The following is a 19,121-nucleotide window of genomic DNA, read 5'->3' on the forward strand; positions in this document are numbered from 1 at the left end:
GATATCAAGTTTTAGTAATTTTTTGTTTCTGAGAAAAGGCCATTTTTCAATGGAAAGCTTCTTGCCTGAAAAATCTGGATCAGTTCTACAGGTATGTATGTAAATAAAGTTTTAAAAAAGCTACCTCTACGAATCTTGAACCCAATCTTCAACTTAAATGAAAAATTATCCTTTGACCGTGCAGACTTTTTTTTCCTCCTACTTTCTCCAGTGTCTGTTCTCTTCCCTGTTAGTCTCCTCATCTGTTCCCTACTTTACTACATCTATAGCTCTTTCATCTGTAATCCCAAATAATTTCCATTCTGTGTTCCACCTGCCATTGGGTGAGAAAGCATATGGGCTAGGCCCATCTGTCTGGGTGCATGCTCCCTTCTGTCACGGACACAACTGGCTGCCTTTTGCCCCTATAGAGTACACACTGCCCAATTTGCCCTAAGCATGGACGTTTGTGTAATATGAGGTCACTGTGCTCCTTCATAGCACAGCTGGCAGGAGACTGTAGCTGCAGTTCATGGAGGCACAGAGCACAGCAGGGGAAGGAAATGGCCCAAGCAACAGGAGCAGAATTTCAAAGAAAAGCTACCTTTTGGGTCTTGAAGCAGCTCAGGATGGTCACCAAAGGGAACAGCAACTTTATAAAAACAACTCACTCCAGCAAGGAGAAGGGGAGAGAGGGAAGCAGACTAGAACCGAAGACAAGGCTGAGCAGGAGGAAGAGGAGACTCCTGGACCCCTGAACAGACAATCTGACTATTCCTTGTGCTAAGAGTAGTGTGTATGTGTGTTTAGAAATACCTTAGCAGAGTCTCTGTAACTTGCTATGATGTAATGCCTGAAGACCTTCTGGCTTCCCATTTCCTTCAACAGCTTGACTGGAACTCAGGGAGTATTTAATACCTAGTGGGGATGCTTGGGAAACCAGGCACTAGTTTCAGGGTTTAGGCAGTTCATGGTCCCCATTGACAAGAGGGATATCAGATTCAGGGTCTGCAGCTAGAGTGTGGGCCTAGAGGCCCAGAGGCAGGACCTAAACTCTGCCCATCCCCACCAAGCCAAGAGTATGTGGGACCTAAGGTTTCGGTTCAGTACAGTAGCCTGGTGAGTGTCCAGCAGAGGAAGCTCATCCAGGGTTGTAACTGCATCTCATGTGCTGGCATGAACCTGCAGCTGCTAGTAGGAACCCCTCTTAGACACTCTGACTGTTAATACCCAGTCTCTTTTCCTTTACTTCAGCAGTCAGGTTGCAACATCATCATGGTTCTCATTTGTTTGCATGTGACATAACCTCACTCCAATCACTCTAACTTAACCTTTTGATTTATCCACCACATTTAATTTCCAGATACTTTCCATTTGTATACAGCATGTGATCTTGGTACTCTATTTAACTGATCAATTGCACGGTTTTATTTAGCAAAGGCTACATTATTACCCTTCTACCACCTACCATTTCCCAATCCTTGCCTCAGTTCCTTTCCCCTTGTTCTGGCTTCTGGCCTTAACCCTCCTTCTTCTTGCTTGCTCATCCCAGCTTGCTTTACTTTGAGTGTAACTTGAGCCTCCATCTCTCAAGAAGTATTGCGTGTGTGCACCGCTGCATCTGTGCAGAGCCTGCCCACAAAGTCAGTTGCAGGATTGGAGGTTTGAGATTGTAAACTCTTTGAGGCTAAGACTCTCGACTGTATCTCAAGTGGCAAGCAGCTTTAAGCCAGCTCAGAAAGCGCCTGTCACAGCTCCTGATCAGTCAGGAGAGAGCACAGAATGCTGTGCTCTAAGGACAGCGACACCTCAGGAGCAGTTTGCTTTCACAGTTCCAGAACTTTGGCTGGGACCGAAAACCTCACTGTCTGTCTTGTAAAACTGGAGAGTCTGGCCAGCAGGTGCTGCCGGCAACTATGAATTAATTATTTTAATTATTGTTATTAGAATACTGCTGGCCTAAATAAATGATATTTTTGGCAGAATAGCCATTCCTGCATTTTATTTACCTATCCAGCCTTTTTTATCATAAAAGCCGTTTTAAGGAATAAGACTATTTGCAGCACAGTTCATAAAATTACAACAGGAAATGCCCTTAAACAAATCTGTTAAATTGACTTGGCATCACTTTATGCCAATACAGTTTGGAAAAATCCATATAAATAAATATCTTACAATTCCAATATATTTATTAAAAGTATGTATTTCCTTTATTCCAAAGCAAGGCTTTGTCCCATCGTCTTCACTTTCCGATTCTAGCTCTAGAGGTGAAAATAAGTATATTTAAACACAAAAAACAAACTAACAAAAAATCCTCTACTACCTTGTGGGAAAATTTGATGGTAGAGGAAGGTGTTGGTTTGTGAGACAGAAAACTTTAAACTTTCTAAAGGCTATTTTATCATCCAGAAATAAATCTCTACTTCACAACTTGCAGGGTGATCATGACCGTTACAAAATAAAACTAAATTCTATTCTAGCCAAACTCTGATGGCTTTGTGCTATATCTTATTCCTACAGAACTCAGTGGCAAAACTCCTAAGACTTGGTCCTTTATATCTATTTCAGTTGTAGTCCAACTGCAATACTTGTTGTACCTCACATATTCAAAGAAGAGTCTAACAACTAAGTCCTGTAGTATTCTAAAGCTCCCCAAATCTTTTCCTCTCTCTTTCTGAATAAAAAGCAATATGCTGCTACTCTGTAATTGTTCTTGTTTGTGAGAGGTAAAAGCAATGGGTAGAAATTGAAGAAACTGTCCGTGTTCTTTCGTGAGTTTTCCATTGTTCAGCTAACCCCAAATAAGACTAAATTCCAAAGAACTACTGCATCTCCAAAGCAAAGAAATTGAGCCTTAGATGAATGCAAATTCCTGCTACAATAGGAAATGTATGAACTGATTTGCACAAAATATTAAGCTAACAATTTTTTGAGTGTTTGAAAATGTGAGGGTGGGGTTTTTTCCCTTTAATTCTCAATTCTTGTCTTTCATTGAGCCTAGAAGTGGAAGTAGCAAATCATACAAGACACTATTAGCACCTGGGTTGTTCCAATTGGAAGGCAGTAATTGATTGTGTGGAATATACAGTCTATAGTGGTTGATTTGGATAAATTGTTAGGTATCCAAATCAAACTTATTTGAGGTCCACCTGTTACTAAACTTGACCTACCTTTTGTTGAGGTTTATAATTTCCTTACTGCTTGTTCCCAAACACTCTTTTTCTGTTGTTACCTGTGATTGCCAGCTGTTTTTGTGAGGGGTAACAGTCCTCCCAGCCTCCAGAGAAAAAGAATACAGTCCCACACCTTGTCTGAAAAGTGTCCTGTGTGTGCTGGCAAAACATTTGTACCCTTGTTTGTTTCCATTTCTTATCATGTGTCCAAACAGAAGCAGTACTAGTATTTGATTAGTGTGGAGTCTAGTGTGATTTATTCTGTAATTTTGCTTCTGTTCCCAAAAGTAACTTATGGGATAAAAGGGAAGGTCCTCTTATGGATTGGTAACTGGTTCTTATGTTGAAAGAAACAAAGGGTAGGTATAACTGGTCAGTTTTCAGAATGGAGAGAGGTAAATAGTGGTGTCCCCCATGGGTCTGTTCTGGGACCAGACCTGTTCAACATATTCATAAATGATCTGGAAAAAGGGTTAAACAGTGAGGTGGCAAAATTAGCAGATGCAAAATTTGCAGATGATACAAAATTACTAAAGATAGTTAAGACCTAGGCAGACTGCAAAGAGCTACAAAAGGATCTCTCAAAACTGGGTGGCTGGGCAACAAAATGGCAGATGAAATTTCATGTTAAATACAAAGTAATACACATTAGAAAGCATAATCCCAACTATAGATATAAAATGATGGGGTCTAAATTAGCTGTTACCACTCAAGAAAGAGATCTTAGTTGGATTCATTGTGGATAGCTCTCTGAAAACATCCGCTCAATGTGCAGCGGCAGTCAAAAAATCGAACAGAATGCTGGGAATCATTAGGAAAGGGATAGATAATAAGACATAAAATATCACGTTGCCTCTATAAATCCATGGTACACCCACATCTTGAATACTGTGTGCAGATGTGGTCGCCCCATCTAAAAAAAGATATATTGGAAAGGGTCCAGAAAATGGCAACAAAAATTATTGGGGTTTGGAACGGCTTCCGTATGAGGAGAGATTAATAAGACTGGGACTTTTCAGCTTGGAAAAGAGACTGCTAAGGGGAGATATGATTGAGGACTATAAAATCATGACTGGTGTAGAGAAAGTAGATAAGGAAGTGGTGTTTACTACTTATCATAACACAAGAACGGGGGGGGTCACCAAATGAAATTAATAGGCAGCAGGTTTTAAAACAAATAAAAGGAAGTATTTTTTTCACAGAATGCACAGTCAACCTGTGGAACTCCTTGCCAGAGGATGTTGTGAAGGCCAAGACCATAACAGGGTTCAAAAAAGAACTAGATAAATTCATGGAGGATAGGTCCATCAATGGCTATTAGCCAGCATGGGCAGGAATGGTGTAGCCTCTGTTTGCCAAAAGCCAATGAGCAACAGGGGATGGATCACTTGATGATTACCTGTTCTGTTCATTCTCTTTGGGGCACCTGGCACTGGCCACTGTCAGAAGACAGGATACTGGGCTAGATGGACCTTTGGTCTAACCCAGTTGGGCCGTTCTTATGTTAGGTGATATGTTCTTTTTCTTTCATTCATATAATTTTAAAGGACAGGGATGTGTAGGAGCAGGAGATGAGATTAAAAGGAGCATGTACTAAAATATCAATTTGATCCCTTTTATTCCTCTTTCTGAGAAATCCTCTAACTTCCTGTTATTATTGACAGTCCTAGACTGATGTTTAATTCATTCACTGCAAGGTATTTACTGGGAGGGGCAACGAGATGGGCTGGGCGGCCTCACTGGAAATGTGCTAAAAGAAACTCAGAAAAGCATTTGTTTTACTTTCTAAGGTGTAAGAAGTAAGAAAAGGGCAATTCTGAGGATTAGAGAATACATAAGACGCTATCACATACAACACAGTCTTTAATAACAACAAGAAGAAAGCATCAATAACCAAGTGCTGCATTGACTGAAACCAGGGAATTTGCATCTTTGGGGAAGGTGCACCAAAGTAGGTGACAGCCCAGTTATCTCCACGTGGCTCAAGTAGGAGTAACTAGAGATACACACAAAAGGCAGGAATATTCAACCAAAGTGACTTCTGCACACTGGAGTTTGGGGGCTTGCATGGGCGGGAAAGGCCAGCTCCTGACTGCTCTTATTCTCTGTCCACAGCATACGCTATGGATAAAGTCAGGGCCTGATCCAATACCCACTGAAGACCATTGGAACCTTTTCATTTATTTTAATGTGTCTTGGGTCAGGGCACGGAAATGTTGTGGACATATGGAAATTTGTGAAGAATGTGGAATGACAGATCTGCACCTTCCCTGGTGTGCAAATCCACTCCATTCCCTGTTCCAGGCCACATGGGCCAGTGTGAGCTCAGACTCCAAGATAAGTACTGAGTGGTTAAAAGATGATCATAAAGCTTCAAAAGGAAGGGCCAGTCTCTTCAGACTTTCCTCTTGCAGGGTATCTTGTTTTTCCCTAAAGCTTGCCAGTTTGCTCAAACCATACAGTAACTTGAATTTAAATAAGTTAAATGGTAATGAGAAAAGCATTTTTAATCAGTAAGGTTTTTTTCCCCCTGTTTCAATCATTCAGAGTTTTATGGTATTGCTTTTATGTTTCCTTTTAAACTGCCAAATGTTTGAGAGATGGTGAGTGAGTAGCAACTCAAAGCAGTTGTTAGTCCAGCTAATGTCTTTCCTGAGAGCATAACACTCCCAGCTAGTGCTGAATGCTATAAATAGGGATGTTTGGAGCACAGTCGGAGACCACCTTAAATATATTAATTTTTAGGAGGGATGGAGTAGAAAACTAGTAAATATTTTGATGATACAACAGATTCTGTTGCTGACTCTGCTATAGACTTACTGTTTCACATTGGGCAAATCACTTACCGGTAATCTGTCTGTGACTAAATTCCCCATTTATAAAAAGGTGAGAGTAATGCTTCTGTTCACCTACATTTTGTCCGTCTGTCTGTGGTGTAAGCTCTTTGGGGCAGGACCTGTCCCTAACTATGTGAATGTGTGGCATGCAGCACAGTGGGGCCCCAATCTCAGTTCAGACCTCTCAGTGCTATTGTAATACAAATAATAAATGTCTCCTTGCCCTCAGTGCTGAGGCTAATTGCAATGGTGATATGGACACCCATTAACTAAAAACGAGACTGAGGTAATTGGCTGGCTTCATGTAGCTACTCATCATGTGTCTCATGAATAACTACTTTCAGTTACCTCTGCCTAGGGCTGGATTTTACCAGCGAACTATACATGAAAGGCTTCAACACATTAAAAATTCCCAGACTATTCTAGTCCATAGTCGTTTTTAATCTTTTAGAAAGAATATGGGCTGTTTACCTGAAGGGCTTATGATAATACCATAGTAGAATCTTGAGAGGTGGTGGAGAAGCAGGCTCCTAAATTCTGAGGACTTATGACTAAGAAATTCTTTTCCCCCAGGATACTTCATTCACACACACACACACACACACACACCCCTTTTAAATACACAAAAACAATAGTACCCAACATGGCTAGGCTCAAGATTTTCTCCTATGTGTGGTGGGCATTGCTGGAAATTTTTCAGTCTCTTCCCACTCTGGGATTTAATCAGGCATATTGCCTATTTATTGTAAATTGTTTAGCTTATTTTTGTGAAGATGCCAGAAGCCTTCAGGCATGGATGCCTAGAAATTAAAGATTGTTATTTATTACTGAAGTTGATCTGGAGTGGCATCAGCCAGTCACCAGCACAGGAGCTGTACAACAAAAAGTCTGAGGTTTGTGCTACAGTGGGCAAATTGTTGTGCACAATTTTCTTTTCCTTTTGAGATGTGGAGTAACTGCAGGGGGAATAAGAGGAGGAAGGCTGTCTGTTGCACACAGTTCTTCAATGTGGTTTTCCAGGCTCAGATTCAGCTTGCAGCAGCATGCTTTAGGGCAATGGTTCTCAAATTTTGTACTGCTGACCCGTTTCACACAGTAAGCCTCTGAGTGTGACTCCTCCCCCACCCCTTATAAATTAAAAACACTTTTTTATATATTTAACACCATTATAAATGCTGGAGGCAAAACGGCTTTGAGGTGGAGGCTGACAGCTCATGACCCCCTATGTAATAAGCTCGCAACCCCCAGTTGAGATCCCTTGCCTTAGGGGAAGCTATGTTTTATGGACAAAACTCCACCTGATGCCTTAACCCTTTAATTCTGCTTAGCAGAAACTTGTGACTCAAACTTACACCTGTGAAGCTCTATCATTTAGGTCAGACAGTAGCATGTGATACATATGAAAGGAATTCAATATGAATAGCCAGGTTTTCCCCCCCCCCCCTTTTTTTAAAACTATTTTCAGTGTAAAATATTTAGGTGTTATATGAGAATGACAGAAGTATAAGTGTATGTTGCTTTCAAGTTTGGCTTTTATATTGTAAGTTTGTAATTGTGGTTCATTCCTGTATTTTAATGGTGAACAACACTCTCAGCACTTTGGTTAGCATTTTTATATGAAATATTATAGAATAATAACCTTAGATGGCATAACAATTAATAAAATATGTATAAGATTCATAAAGTGAGCTGTGGCTCACGAAAGCTCATGCTCAAATAAATTGGTTAGTCTCTAAGGTGCCACAAGTACTCCTTTTCTTTTTGCGAATACAGACTAACACGGCTGTTCCTCTGAAACCTATGTTTGTTTTAGTGCTCATGCCCAAAGATGTCTGAACACTTAAGTAACACTTTTTAAATAAAAAAGCAAACCTTAAAATAATCCTTAGAAAACACTCCTGTATTATGGAGAGACAGTAACCTTTTTGCTAGTTAAGGTTGTAATCAGCTTCTCTTAAAAAAACCTTATTTTAGTCCTTCTTATCACTATTGCTTGAAAAAATTACCAAGAATATAAACAAGAAAATTGAATTAATCAAATGGTTCAGGATTTACAGGTTATTAGAAGAAAAAGTTACCCTGATCTGAAAGATCAACTTTGTTTCCTTGTCTTCCCCTTGCTAAGGAACAGCTTGTTATGAGCTTTTCAAACTTTCCATGCTGTTAAATCTCCTGGAAAGCATGTACACTGGCTACCTTTGAAGTAAATAAGTTCAAATTAAGTAAAGCTTTTAACAGTTTGTGTTGTAGATAGTTTATGGCCAAGTGATTTCAGTGGGAGTTATGGACCTAATCCTGCTTTCTTTGATGTCACTGAGATCTTTCTGCCTTTAATTTCAGAGGGCACCAGATCTGGCAGTATATGTTTTTGTCAGTCTGTTGGCTGACTGCTAGTTAGGAAGAAAATCAGGGTCTTTCTGTAAGTGACCAATAGCTGAGATCTTCAGCTCAAGTGATAGAAGCCTCCTGTTTTTCAGATTTCCAGAACAGTAGTTCGCAAACTCGATTGGTTTAAAAAACTAATGTTTGAAGTATCGCATGCTCCATTTTGTGCACATTTATTTTAGGCCATGTAAGCTTAACTTGAGTATTTATGAACTCCTAGTAAAATAAACTTTGGATTTGGCTGGTGGAGATCTTAATGTGGCAAATTAGAAGAGTAGACCGTTTGGCTGGGGGAGTCTAGGTGGGAGGTTTAGACCTGGTCAGGGATTTTTCAATTAAATGTTTTTTCTTTGGAAAACACCAATTTGTAAAACCCAAAACTTTTTGCAGGAACATACCAATTTCAGTAAAACTTTTTTGTGGAAACTGTTTGTCAGGTCTTGGATGGTATTTTTGCTCAAAACCAGAGAGATACCCAGCCTAGACTAGCTTTGATGGTCAGGGTGCTCACCTGGGAGGTTGGAGTCCTAGGTTCAAGTCCTTAGTCTGCCTGATTCAGAGTAGGGACTTAAAGCTGGCTCTCCCACATCCCAGAGAGTTGCCCTAGCAAACACGCTATTGGCTATTCTGAGGTAAGTGAGAGAGTCAGTCTAAGTCAGTCAGTGTATCTCTCTCACAAAGAAACCAAACAAAACATTTGGAAGGTCTCAGTTTTGTCCTGACGCAGAATGGAGGAAAAAATTGCTATCAGATTCCCAAGGCGGGAAAACCCCTTCCTGCCTTTCTCTAATGAGATTGGGCTGAGGGTGGCTGGAATGTAAGTGGTATGTATGTGTTGAGGGTGAAGAGAAGGGGGCCTGAGTGAGATTATCATTACAAAAGGTTTTTTTTCTTCTGCTGATAATAGCCCATCTTAATTAATTGGTCTTGTTACAGTTGGTATGCCAACACCCATTTTTTCATGTTCTCTGTGTGTATATATCTTCCTACTACATTTTCCACTGCATGCATCCGATGAAGTGGGTTTTAGCCCATGAAAGCTTATGCCCAAATAAAATTGTTAGCCTCTAAGGTGTCATAAGTACTCCTCGTTTGTTTGGGTTTTTTTGGTGGAGGGTTGGGGAGTATTGGCTGGAAGTGGGGGCTTTACTTGGACATCAAGTACGTTCAGCTCCAGCTCACTGTTGTTCCAAGGCTTCAGGTTGCCAATTTCCCCTGAGCCAGAGAGATGTGCCAAGCAGTCCCTAGCCTCACTGGAGAAATTTTCCCACTGGTGTCCTCCTGCCCTTGTCTCTCAACTCCTCCCTGTAGGATAAGGGATTCACTATCCTTCTTCTTGGGGCTTCCTCTTTGGGGATACATTTTGGTGGTTTTGCTGATAGTCCATTGGCAACTATTTGATTATATAGTGCCAACTCTGCTCCTTGTTTACAGCCACTAAATGAGCCACTTTCTCATTATAAGAAAGCTAAAAATGTTAAATATTTTCCTAACTTCATTTTTCCATGTGATCAATAGCCGCAGTTGCCAGAAGAATGTTAAAAGATCATGAATGAGCAGGGAGATAGTCTCTATTAAAAAGTGGCCAGCACTATGAAAAGATTTGAGAATTCCTATACTAAGGGGAATATAGATGTTGACTGAATCAAAAATAATGGTCAATTTACCTGTCAAATATTGTCAAATAATGTAAAAAACGATAAAATTTGCTAAACCATTAATTCATTAGAACAGTAAGTAACAAAAAAAAGTAAGGCCTTGTCTACGCTACCACTTAAGAGATAAGTTACATCGCTCAGGGGTGTGAAAAAACCACGCCCCTGTGTGATGTAACTTACCTCGACTTAAAGCAGTGTCTGCACCGCACTGTGTCCTCATTGAGGAGGAGTAATTATGTCGATGGAAGAGCACTTTCCCATCAACATAATGTATCTTCACCAGGTGCGCTAAATCGGCACCACTGCATTGATCGTAATGAAGACAAGCCCTAAGTCTCTGTGCTCTCCAAAAGGCTTAGCCTTAGATACTTATACCTAATTATAAAAAACTAATTCTTTAACTGAGTTATTTTAACTCAGAGAAATGCAAAGCACAGTGAAATGACTTTCTAAAAACTGAAAGAATGGAGCCATAATGCAATCAAAAAGGTAAGCTGCCACTTCCATCAGGACATTCTTGCTGGAATTTTTGACAATAATTGACTGTGTGTTCAAATATAGGAGGTCAATTGACTGTTCAATTGTTTGTCAATCATGTTTACCAAACCCAGGTAAACATGGAAACGAATACTTAAGGACATCATAAATCTTATATTGTCCATATAAACAAATACATTATTCTTATCAAATACAAAGAAATGAATATTTTATCACTACACAGCAACATTGGCAACATGTCTAAGATGAAGCGAGGAAGGCTATTTTTCCATCCTTAGCTGTTGAGAAGAGGTGATGTGTGTTCATATTATGCTAGTTCATTCTTTCATGTAGGATGAAGAATAAATGGTAGTGAAAATGTTAAGAGAAACTCCAATGCTGATGGGTTCTTAATAGACTATTTTACAGCATTCAAATATAAACAGTATTGTTCAGTGAAATGGGCAAATCTGACATATCACCTTCAGTCACAGGCACAATGATGATACTTTTACTGAAACTTCACAGCTATTCTTCCCTTACTATCTTACTTATTTTTCCCCACAACATCCTAGCATTTCATTCCAAAAAGGGAAAACCCTGTCCCTTAAACTTCTCTTAGTAAAGCTTCCTGTCTTAAAATATTTGGTCAACAGACATTAGAGCCATGTGTAACATAATGATGGTAAAGCTCGTAACTTCTTTCCACTGCAGTGCTTCCACTGGATGTTGACAGGAAGTTAACCAGGTGGAGTGGAATTGTTTATTTTGTACTTTGAAAGGTCTGGATTCTGCCCTAAATTCGTTCAGTTACCTCTTATCATATTGTAATCCCTTAGCTAAAATATACATTAATGGGACCTATCATCTTTCTTCGCGCTAGCACTTGCAGTTAGAGAATCCCCTGCTATTATAGGTCACCACTCTCAGTTCAAACTTGCCTTCTATGCAGAAGTTTTAGTACTCTGTATTTCAAACCTCACTTCATCTGTTACACATCTTCTCATTTCTCCACATTTTTAAAACTTTTTGGATAGAAAATTATTGCAACCCAATCCAGATCTTAGTTGCTAATTTTAGCGTTCTAACACATGTTGCAGACTTGTAAAATAAATATGGATAAGTCAACCTGTCCTGTGTAGAGGGGAGTATTAGCATACTCATTACGTGAAACATCCACATATAGTCTGTGGGTATGTAAACACTGTTGATTTACAGTTGGGTTAAAACTTTCTTAAAACAGGTATGTCTTGTGTTTGAACCCGAGACTCTGTTCTGATCTAATCTTACCTTTCTGACAGATAGCATCTAATATCTCTTCTCTGGGTCTTTGCAGCTGCATCATCCATATGGAACATAACTGTCTTGGTGAGGTCATAGAATATGATGTGTACCATAGGGAAACCAGATTCTATTCTATGTAAATTTTTGGGAGTGTAGTCATCACTCACTTATATATTTGTAAAGTCCATATAACAATGTGGCCCCAATTCTGTTCAGTACCCTAATTATTATTAAAGGTGACCTTCAGAAGAGAAGAAAAAGGGTTTGTGCTCTTATTTCTTTTTTAAAACTTTATACTGTATAAAGAAGGCATGACCATGTTTTCATTGGATATTTTTTGCCTTGAAAAATTATTTTGGTATTTTCCTTGCTTGTGTTTTTACCTTAGAAATTCAGATCTTGTCTATCTTGGAAGAACTGGTAGGATTAGGGTACCAGAGATACCACTCAAACAAAACCTTATTGAGAGGGAAGTGTTATTGGTTCAGATTGTTGATTTAAAGCTCTTTGCTTTTTGTTCATGTTAACGCTTAACAAACCTTAGGAAGAAAATGTATTTGACAGCGGTTCAGTGCCCCCCACCAGTTAATGGCTGAGAGAGTTTGTAGATGGTATCTCTTGACACTTCCAATAAGTCTTCCAGCAAAACCAGACTTGCCATTCAGGACATTCTGAAGGTTGAAAACAAGCAGGGACAAAACATTTTGCAGGTCTTCTTTATGCATAATAAAGCAGCAAAACAAGTAACAAAAAAGGGTCAAACCCAATTTTTTTCCTTTGCAGGTCACCTTTGAGGGCTTTGTAGCTCAAGACCAGGACTTTGAATTCTTTTATGAAGCAAATGGGGAGCCAATGGAGTTTTCAAAGCACAGGTGTGTGGTGTATTTGTCAGCCTGTATTGCTTAAGAGGCATGCTGGTGCAGTTGTACCAACTTCAGTCTTCAGTTGGCAGTTGCAGTCATCCTTGGAGTGTTCCAGTAGGTACAGTTTATTGGCTGTATCTTGACATAAATGCATCTCTTACCTTATATGGCTGTTCTATTTTGGGAAAATATTGGCTGTTACCATTATTGAGGAATTACTCACAGTACTTTCCTTCAAGGAGATAGAAAGTGATTAAATAAACAGAGAAGTAACTGGAAATTGTCCTAATTCATTTTTGCATCAGTTTTGTGAAACAAAAAGGACAAAAATAGAAATCATTTGGGATAAATCTAACATTCTGTTGTTTAATAAATATATCCTTCAAACAAAATCTAGCAAGTTTTCTCGCCAATGGAAATGATCTGGTATAATAATGATTTCATTTCTGCAATGACCTTGGAAATAATATTGCTATGAATTCCAACCAGGTCCTTAAAAACTAAAAACATTGGCCCTGATTCACCATTGTTACGCTGGTATAGAAACCAAGTGTAACTCCATTGCAAACATTCTCAGTTGGTGATGTCCATTAAGTTGCTTCACTTTTACACCAGTGTAATGCAGTGGTGAATCAGGCCTACCATGGTTACTGCCATATTACACACACCTTGATGAAGACTAATAAAAGACATCAAGACAATGATGTCTCAAATAACTGTCAAAATGCAGGTAGCCATTTTTCTTTGCCTTGAACATTCAATGTATAAAAATAAAAAAATTATTATTGAACTTCATGTAGAAAAATAAATTTCATAACTGAATTATGCTCAAATAAATTGGTTAGTCTCTAAGGTGCCACAAGTACTCCTTTTCTTTTTGCGATTAATCTTTCTGACCTTTCAAGGGCACTAATAACTTGCTCAGAGTCCAAATTGGAGTAGTGGACTGTAGTGTGGTAGGAAAAGAAGACTACCTAATTTCTACTCTTGTATCATCCTGAAAGGACCCCTTCTAAGCAGTGGTTCCTTGATGCACTTGGACCCTCACAACTTGAAGTCCATTAGCCTGAGCTCCAGCTTTTCAAACGAGGCAGCGCATCTGCAGAAGTTATCAAAAAGAGTTCTTGTGGAGTCCCCCAACTCCAGGCAGCTTCATACTAAGACTTCTGGAATTCACCCTTTTGTGTTCACATTCTTAGTCAGGGATAGTGATTATGGGTTCCAGTCAATAGCTTGTAACATAGCCAAGTAATGTTTGGTTCTTGGCAAGGATGCCATGAAGTCTTCACTTCCGTTTTTAAGCCATTCGTCTGGCTGGCTGTCAATAATAGGAGCATCTGATTTTTTGTTTAGAGGCTAGGGCCTGCATTCCATGGGCATATGGAAGTCTGGCTTCTGAGCTGGTGTGCTCCCAGTTTTTATGGCAGCAGAAGCCTATGTTGTTTTTTCTTGACACACTTTCAGTGTTCCTGGCCACCTCAGCCATCCAGACAACTGCAGCTTATGGGGAGGAGTAGGGTGATAAGGGTTATTACTTGGGTTCAGAGGGCCTGTAAGAAAACTAACACTACTGTGGAGAAACATCCAGACATTGACTATGGTGGATTTTAGCCCAGTTTTTGCAGAAGCTGTCCAAAACAGCTGGGGTTAAGTTGATAGCCGTTCATGAATCTACAAAGGCTACACTCGCCCCCTATTTTGGACAGTGCTGAATAATGGTATAATGGACCCCTCTTGCATCTGAGTTTGCTTCTCAAAGGAGTGAATGTAAAATGATGCCCAGTGCTTGCTGTTTGTTGTCCCCTGGAGAATCCTACATTTATGACTGTACTGTATAAGTAGCAGGAATGAAAGGTTACAAATGTACATTAGCTGTTGAAGCTAGAATCTCATGTAATGGTCTATTTTGCTACTTATTAGATTCTTCAACATTTCTTAAAAATTGCTAGTTTTTGTAAAATTATGTACATGTGACAGATGAATTGGTAATTTGCAGTGTTATGGATGTTTAGCAGAATACCACGTGCAGACATTCTAAAACGTGTTAATCATTTACAATACAGTAACTCCTCACTTAACGTTGTAGTTATGTTCCTGAGAAATGCAACTTTAAGTGAAACGATGTTATACAAATCCAATTTTCCCATAAGATTTAATGTAAATGCAGGGGGTTAGGTTCCAAGGAAATTTTTTTGGGACAGACAAAAGGCATTATATACTGTACAGTATTGTGGTTGGGAAGTGCCCCGACTTACCCCACACAGGCACAGCCCGCTGTAGGCAAGGACGCTAGGAAGCACCTTTGTGGCAGCTTACCCAGAGAAGAACAGGCACTGACTTTGCTGGGGAATGCTCCAGGCCCACCTCTTCCCACCCCCGCTCCGTCTCCTCTCCGGAGCACGCAACATCCCCGTTCCTTCCCCGTACCTGTTTGGCAGCGCTTAGGACTTTCTGGGAGTGAGAGGGAGGAGTGGAGACGCAGTGCAATGCTCTCTTGCAAAGTCGCTGCTTTTCCACAAAATCTTACATGCAGTGTACAGAGCAGGCAGCCAAATTGTTATAAGGGAGCATTGCAGACCTTTAAATGAGCATGTTCCCTAATGGAGCAGCGACGTAACTTTGAAACAGCTTTAAGCGGGAGGACGTTAAGTAAGGAATTACTGTACACACAATGAAGATAATTCAAAAAAGAGTACTGCAGCTTTCTCAGCACAGTTGGAAGGTGAATAAAAAAGTGAAAAGATGGATTTTTTTTTACTTTTTAGTTTAGAAATCAAACACTGAAGAGTAGTATTCCATGTTTGGGTAAGTGTAACACTAAATTGTCATCTTAAATTTTTGTAAGGGCTTCGGTATACGCTTTTTTAGTCTAGATGAACTCCAAACAGTCATAGAACTGAACTTGTATATTAGAAATCCTTAAGAAAATGGAATTGTATGTACATCCTGTATTTAACTTGAAATGACAATACTGATAAATGTGGATAATGCTCCTATAAATATAGCTGGGGATATATTTTGCTGACTAATGTGTTCATTGAAGTAAAATGTTCCTCTTCTCTAGAACAAAAAAACAAAAGTTCTAATTGCATAATTTCAATCAAAAGAGCAAAGCTTGAATAATTTTGTTTCTTCTCAGAAACTTGAAATGATTACTAGCTGATTTCTTGTGAATGTATATTTGCTGGATGAGAGATAAATAATTGATTTTGTGTATATTAGTTTACAGCTATGTAATATATTTGTATAAAAATTATAACATTTTATTTTCACTATGGTGGTGGTTCTCAAATTTGTAAAGAGGTGGCTTCCTTGGTAACTTCTCCCAAGGGAGTCCAGGCGAGCTCTGGGCAACTAAAAGCACATTTAGAATAATCATTCTATTTCTTTTTCATTCTGCAGGGAATTTATTTGCTATTTGGGTTATGGGTTGGCAAACTTTTAAAATACACTTTTTACAACTAGCTGTTGCATAAATTTTGCTTTCAATTAAGGCATCCAGAATAAAACTGTGGTTGTGCTATTTTATTAATTATTTTCACATGCATTTAGCAAAAGCAGAGGAGAATCTATTGAATACCAAGTATTCACTCTGATTCTGCTTTTGCTTAATATAGAATGGAAATGCCCCAACAAGAAAAGCAAGCAAAAGGAACAGGCTTCTTTTTCTGAATGTTGCTGCTTCAAACTTACTGGTCTTATTAATTTATTTTATATGTTTTTAAATAAACAGCAAAAAATGGGAAGAGAATTTGTCTTATGGTAAGGTGGCCCAAATTATCTTCTGCAATTTAGTGAGGGGACTATCTCGACAAGTTCTCATAATTTAATATTTATATTTTGGTAACACACCCAGATGCCTCATTCGGGCATGATGATTCACGCTGGGCACTGTACAGGAACAGTATAAAACTTAGGACTAGTCTGCACTGGAAAAGGTTTGCCAGTAAAGCAGAGCGTCCTTGTGTAGACAGAGTTTATATTGGCTCAAGTGCTTTTTTTGGTGTAGCTCATACCGGTTCCCAGAACAAAATAAGCTATACCATCAAAGGCACTTTTTTGCCAGTATAACTTCGTTTCCATAAGGGCTTTTTCCAGTATAAAATGGGGTTTTTTTGTTTTGTTTTGTTTTTTGTTTTGTTTGTTTTTTTTAAATAATCACACTCCTAACTGACATTGCTATACCAGCAAAAGTTTTAAGGGTGGAATAGGCCTTAGACTCTGAGCTTGAGAGAACCACAGAGTGGGTGGAGAAATACAGAGAAGCGGAGGGAGCCATACGGGAGTGCCACTGAGTGGGATTGAACCAGACAATTGGCTGCCTTCAGAGGGTCATGAGTAACGGTTAAAGCATTGGGCCCAGAGTTTGAGGAAAACCTTCATTCCCTACATCCCACTGTAATTGTATGTTTGTTTTTACAGCCTTTCACTACTAATTGGGTTGTGCCTCACAAGGAGGAAGCTCCCATGGGTGTGTTTAACTTTTAAGGTCCCGTTTTACTGATAAGATAGGCACCTGAGCTCTGTGTGTGTGTGTTCAAAAAACATTTTCTAGTGAAAACAGCCATAAAAGATTACCAGATAGATATGGAAGTCTTTGCTTTCACCTTCCTTTAAATGAATTTGTGCTCTATTAGTAAAATACCAGTAAAATCTTGAAAATGAATTACTTTTAAACACAGGTTTTCTTTTTTTAGCACTGGCTGGACCATTCTAAACCAATTAAGAAGCAAATAAAAAGTAAGTAACATCGGTCCACAAGTTTATTTTATTCCTCCCCTAAGAGTTCAGTTTAGAGTATTTGTGAACATGATTGTGAGGCTCCAAATGTTTCCGTAATATAGTGAATATTTCTCAGACAATGGATTCATGTTAATGGTTGGCTGCCTGGTGAAACCTTTTTGTATAAAAGCAAGGGTAATGGACCAATGAGTAATGCACCAATCTTCAACTCTCTCCTTTAAATATGATTTTTATTTACCACTTTTGTTGATGCCAAAAGTCCCTTCCTCCTGCCTGGAGTTACTTTGTCATAAACCAGGGCTGGGGAGCAAGCATCAGCTTAGGTTGCTGCTAATAGATTCAGCAGACAAATATCAGCTTAGAAAAGCTTATGTGATTTCTCCTAGGTGCCTGTTAATATTAGTTGGAGGCGTGGGGGAGAGTAGGAAGAAGCACTCCCCTTTCTTGTGACCCCTAAATTAGATGGGGAAATTGGCCTGGAAAAGAAGGAACGGTGGCAGGAGGGACCCGAGGGTTGGCAGTTCCTGTTGGAAGCTGCAGAAGTCCTTTGAGTTTCGTGTCCAGGTAGCCTCTGCTGCCTCCCCTTGCATCTTCACTGGTGTACTTTCACCTGGTTTAATGTACATAGGTCCTGGATATGTCTGGATTTTTGTGAGCTGAACTCATGTCATTGGTGGCAAGTGGATGCCAAGAGAGGCGGTCCTGAGACCATTACTGACAGGGATTGTTAACTCTTTCCTTTGGGAGAGGGTAAAGCTGCTAACTACCTTAAACTATGATTCAACCCTGGCTCAATAAACTGTCCCTTGAAACATCCGTGTTCATCTGATTTCTCCAGCTTCATCGATCCCTATTAATCTGGAGTCAGGTCTGGGTATGATATGTAGACAGCAATAGTATCCTTGGGCAGTAAATGTCTGCTAGCAATGGACATAGGCTAGGTGTCCATGTTGATTTTATGAGATCTAACAATTACTGTAGGTATGGCTGATCATAAGATGCTACTGACCAATTTTCAAGATCTGGAAGGAGTGGACACAGGTTTTTCTTTAGTGCTCTCTGTTCTTTCCTTTCTCAGAGGGAGCTGCTCACCCACTTTGAGTGGCCCTTTCATGCAAGGCCTGCGGGGCACTATGCTTTCACTCTTACCACTTCTTGTGTGTATGAGGCTAATAGGGTAGATTGTGAAGAAATTTAGGGTCCATTGCCATTGATAGCTCTGGTGCTTGAATTGACCTCACCTTTTCATGACATCTCAACCTGCTTCTCTGTACTTGGATACATGATCAGCAAGTGCTTATTCTCTGATATGCCAAGGAAAAGAGAAAATGATTCTAGAGGGAAGAATCAAATATTTTCTGCACAGGGCATTTTTAACAGATTTAGTTTCATTGCTTTCACGGTGTCTGGCCCAGTTAGGGGATTGTATGAGAACAAGCTGGCTCAGACCCATACTAGAGAAGGCAGTGGGGAAGCAACTTCATGGGGGTTGTAGTAGCTCCATCTCTCAGCACAATATGTCCTTTTCTTGCCAAAGTGGTTTGCATTTGTGAAGAAGTTTGGGTCCTCTGTTGTCTTTGGACAGTGGTGCATATGGCTTTATTTTTCCACCAGCAGCGGCTAGTGTTAAGAGGCAGTGCCTTGAGGAGGTAGATCTCACCGGCCAACTTTGTCACCTGTGGTTTTGACTTCTGAAACACCTCTTCTTGGGGTTACCCCTGA

The 19,121-nt window shown here is 39.6% G+C and overlaps 1 protein-coding gene across 5 annotated transcripts in view; it reads left to right on the plus strand.

The window, feature by feature from the left end:
• EPB41L4B (erythrocyte membrane protein band 4.1 like 4B) overlaps window positions 1-19,121 on the plus strand; it is a 256,800-nt gene that overhangs the window by 92,814 nt on the left and 144,865 nt on the right. For all 5 annotated transcript variants that reach the window (XM_048839325.2, XM_048839326.2, XM_048839328.2 and 2 more), the window contains exon 3: window positions 17,354-17,396. In XM_048839325.2, coding sequence (XP_048695282.2) covers window positions 17,354-17,396 — 43 coding nt within the window. The remainder of the gene's footprint in view (window positions 1-17,353; window positions 17,397-19,121) is intronic.

Source organism: Caretta caretta, chromosome 2 (genome assembly GCF_965140235.1).
Source record: "Caretta caretta isolate rCarCar2 chromosome 2, rCarCar1.hap1, whole genome shotgun sequence".
NCBI lineage: Eukaryota > Metazoa > Chordata > Testudines > Cheloniidae > Caretta > Caretta caretta.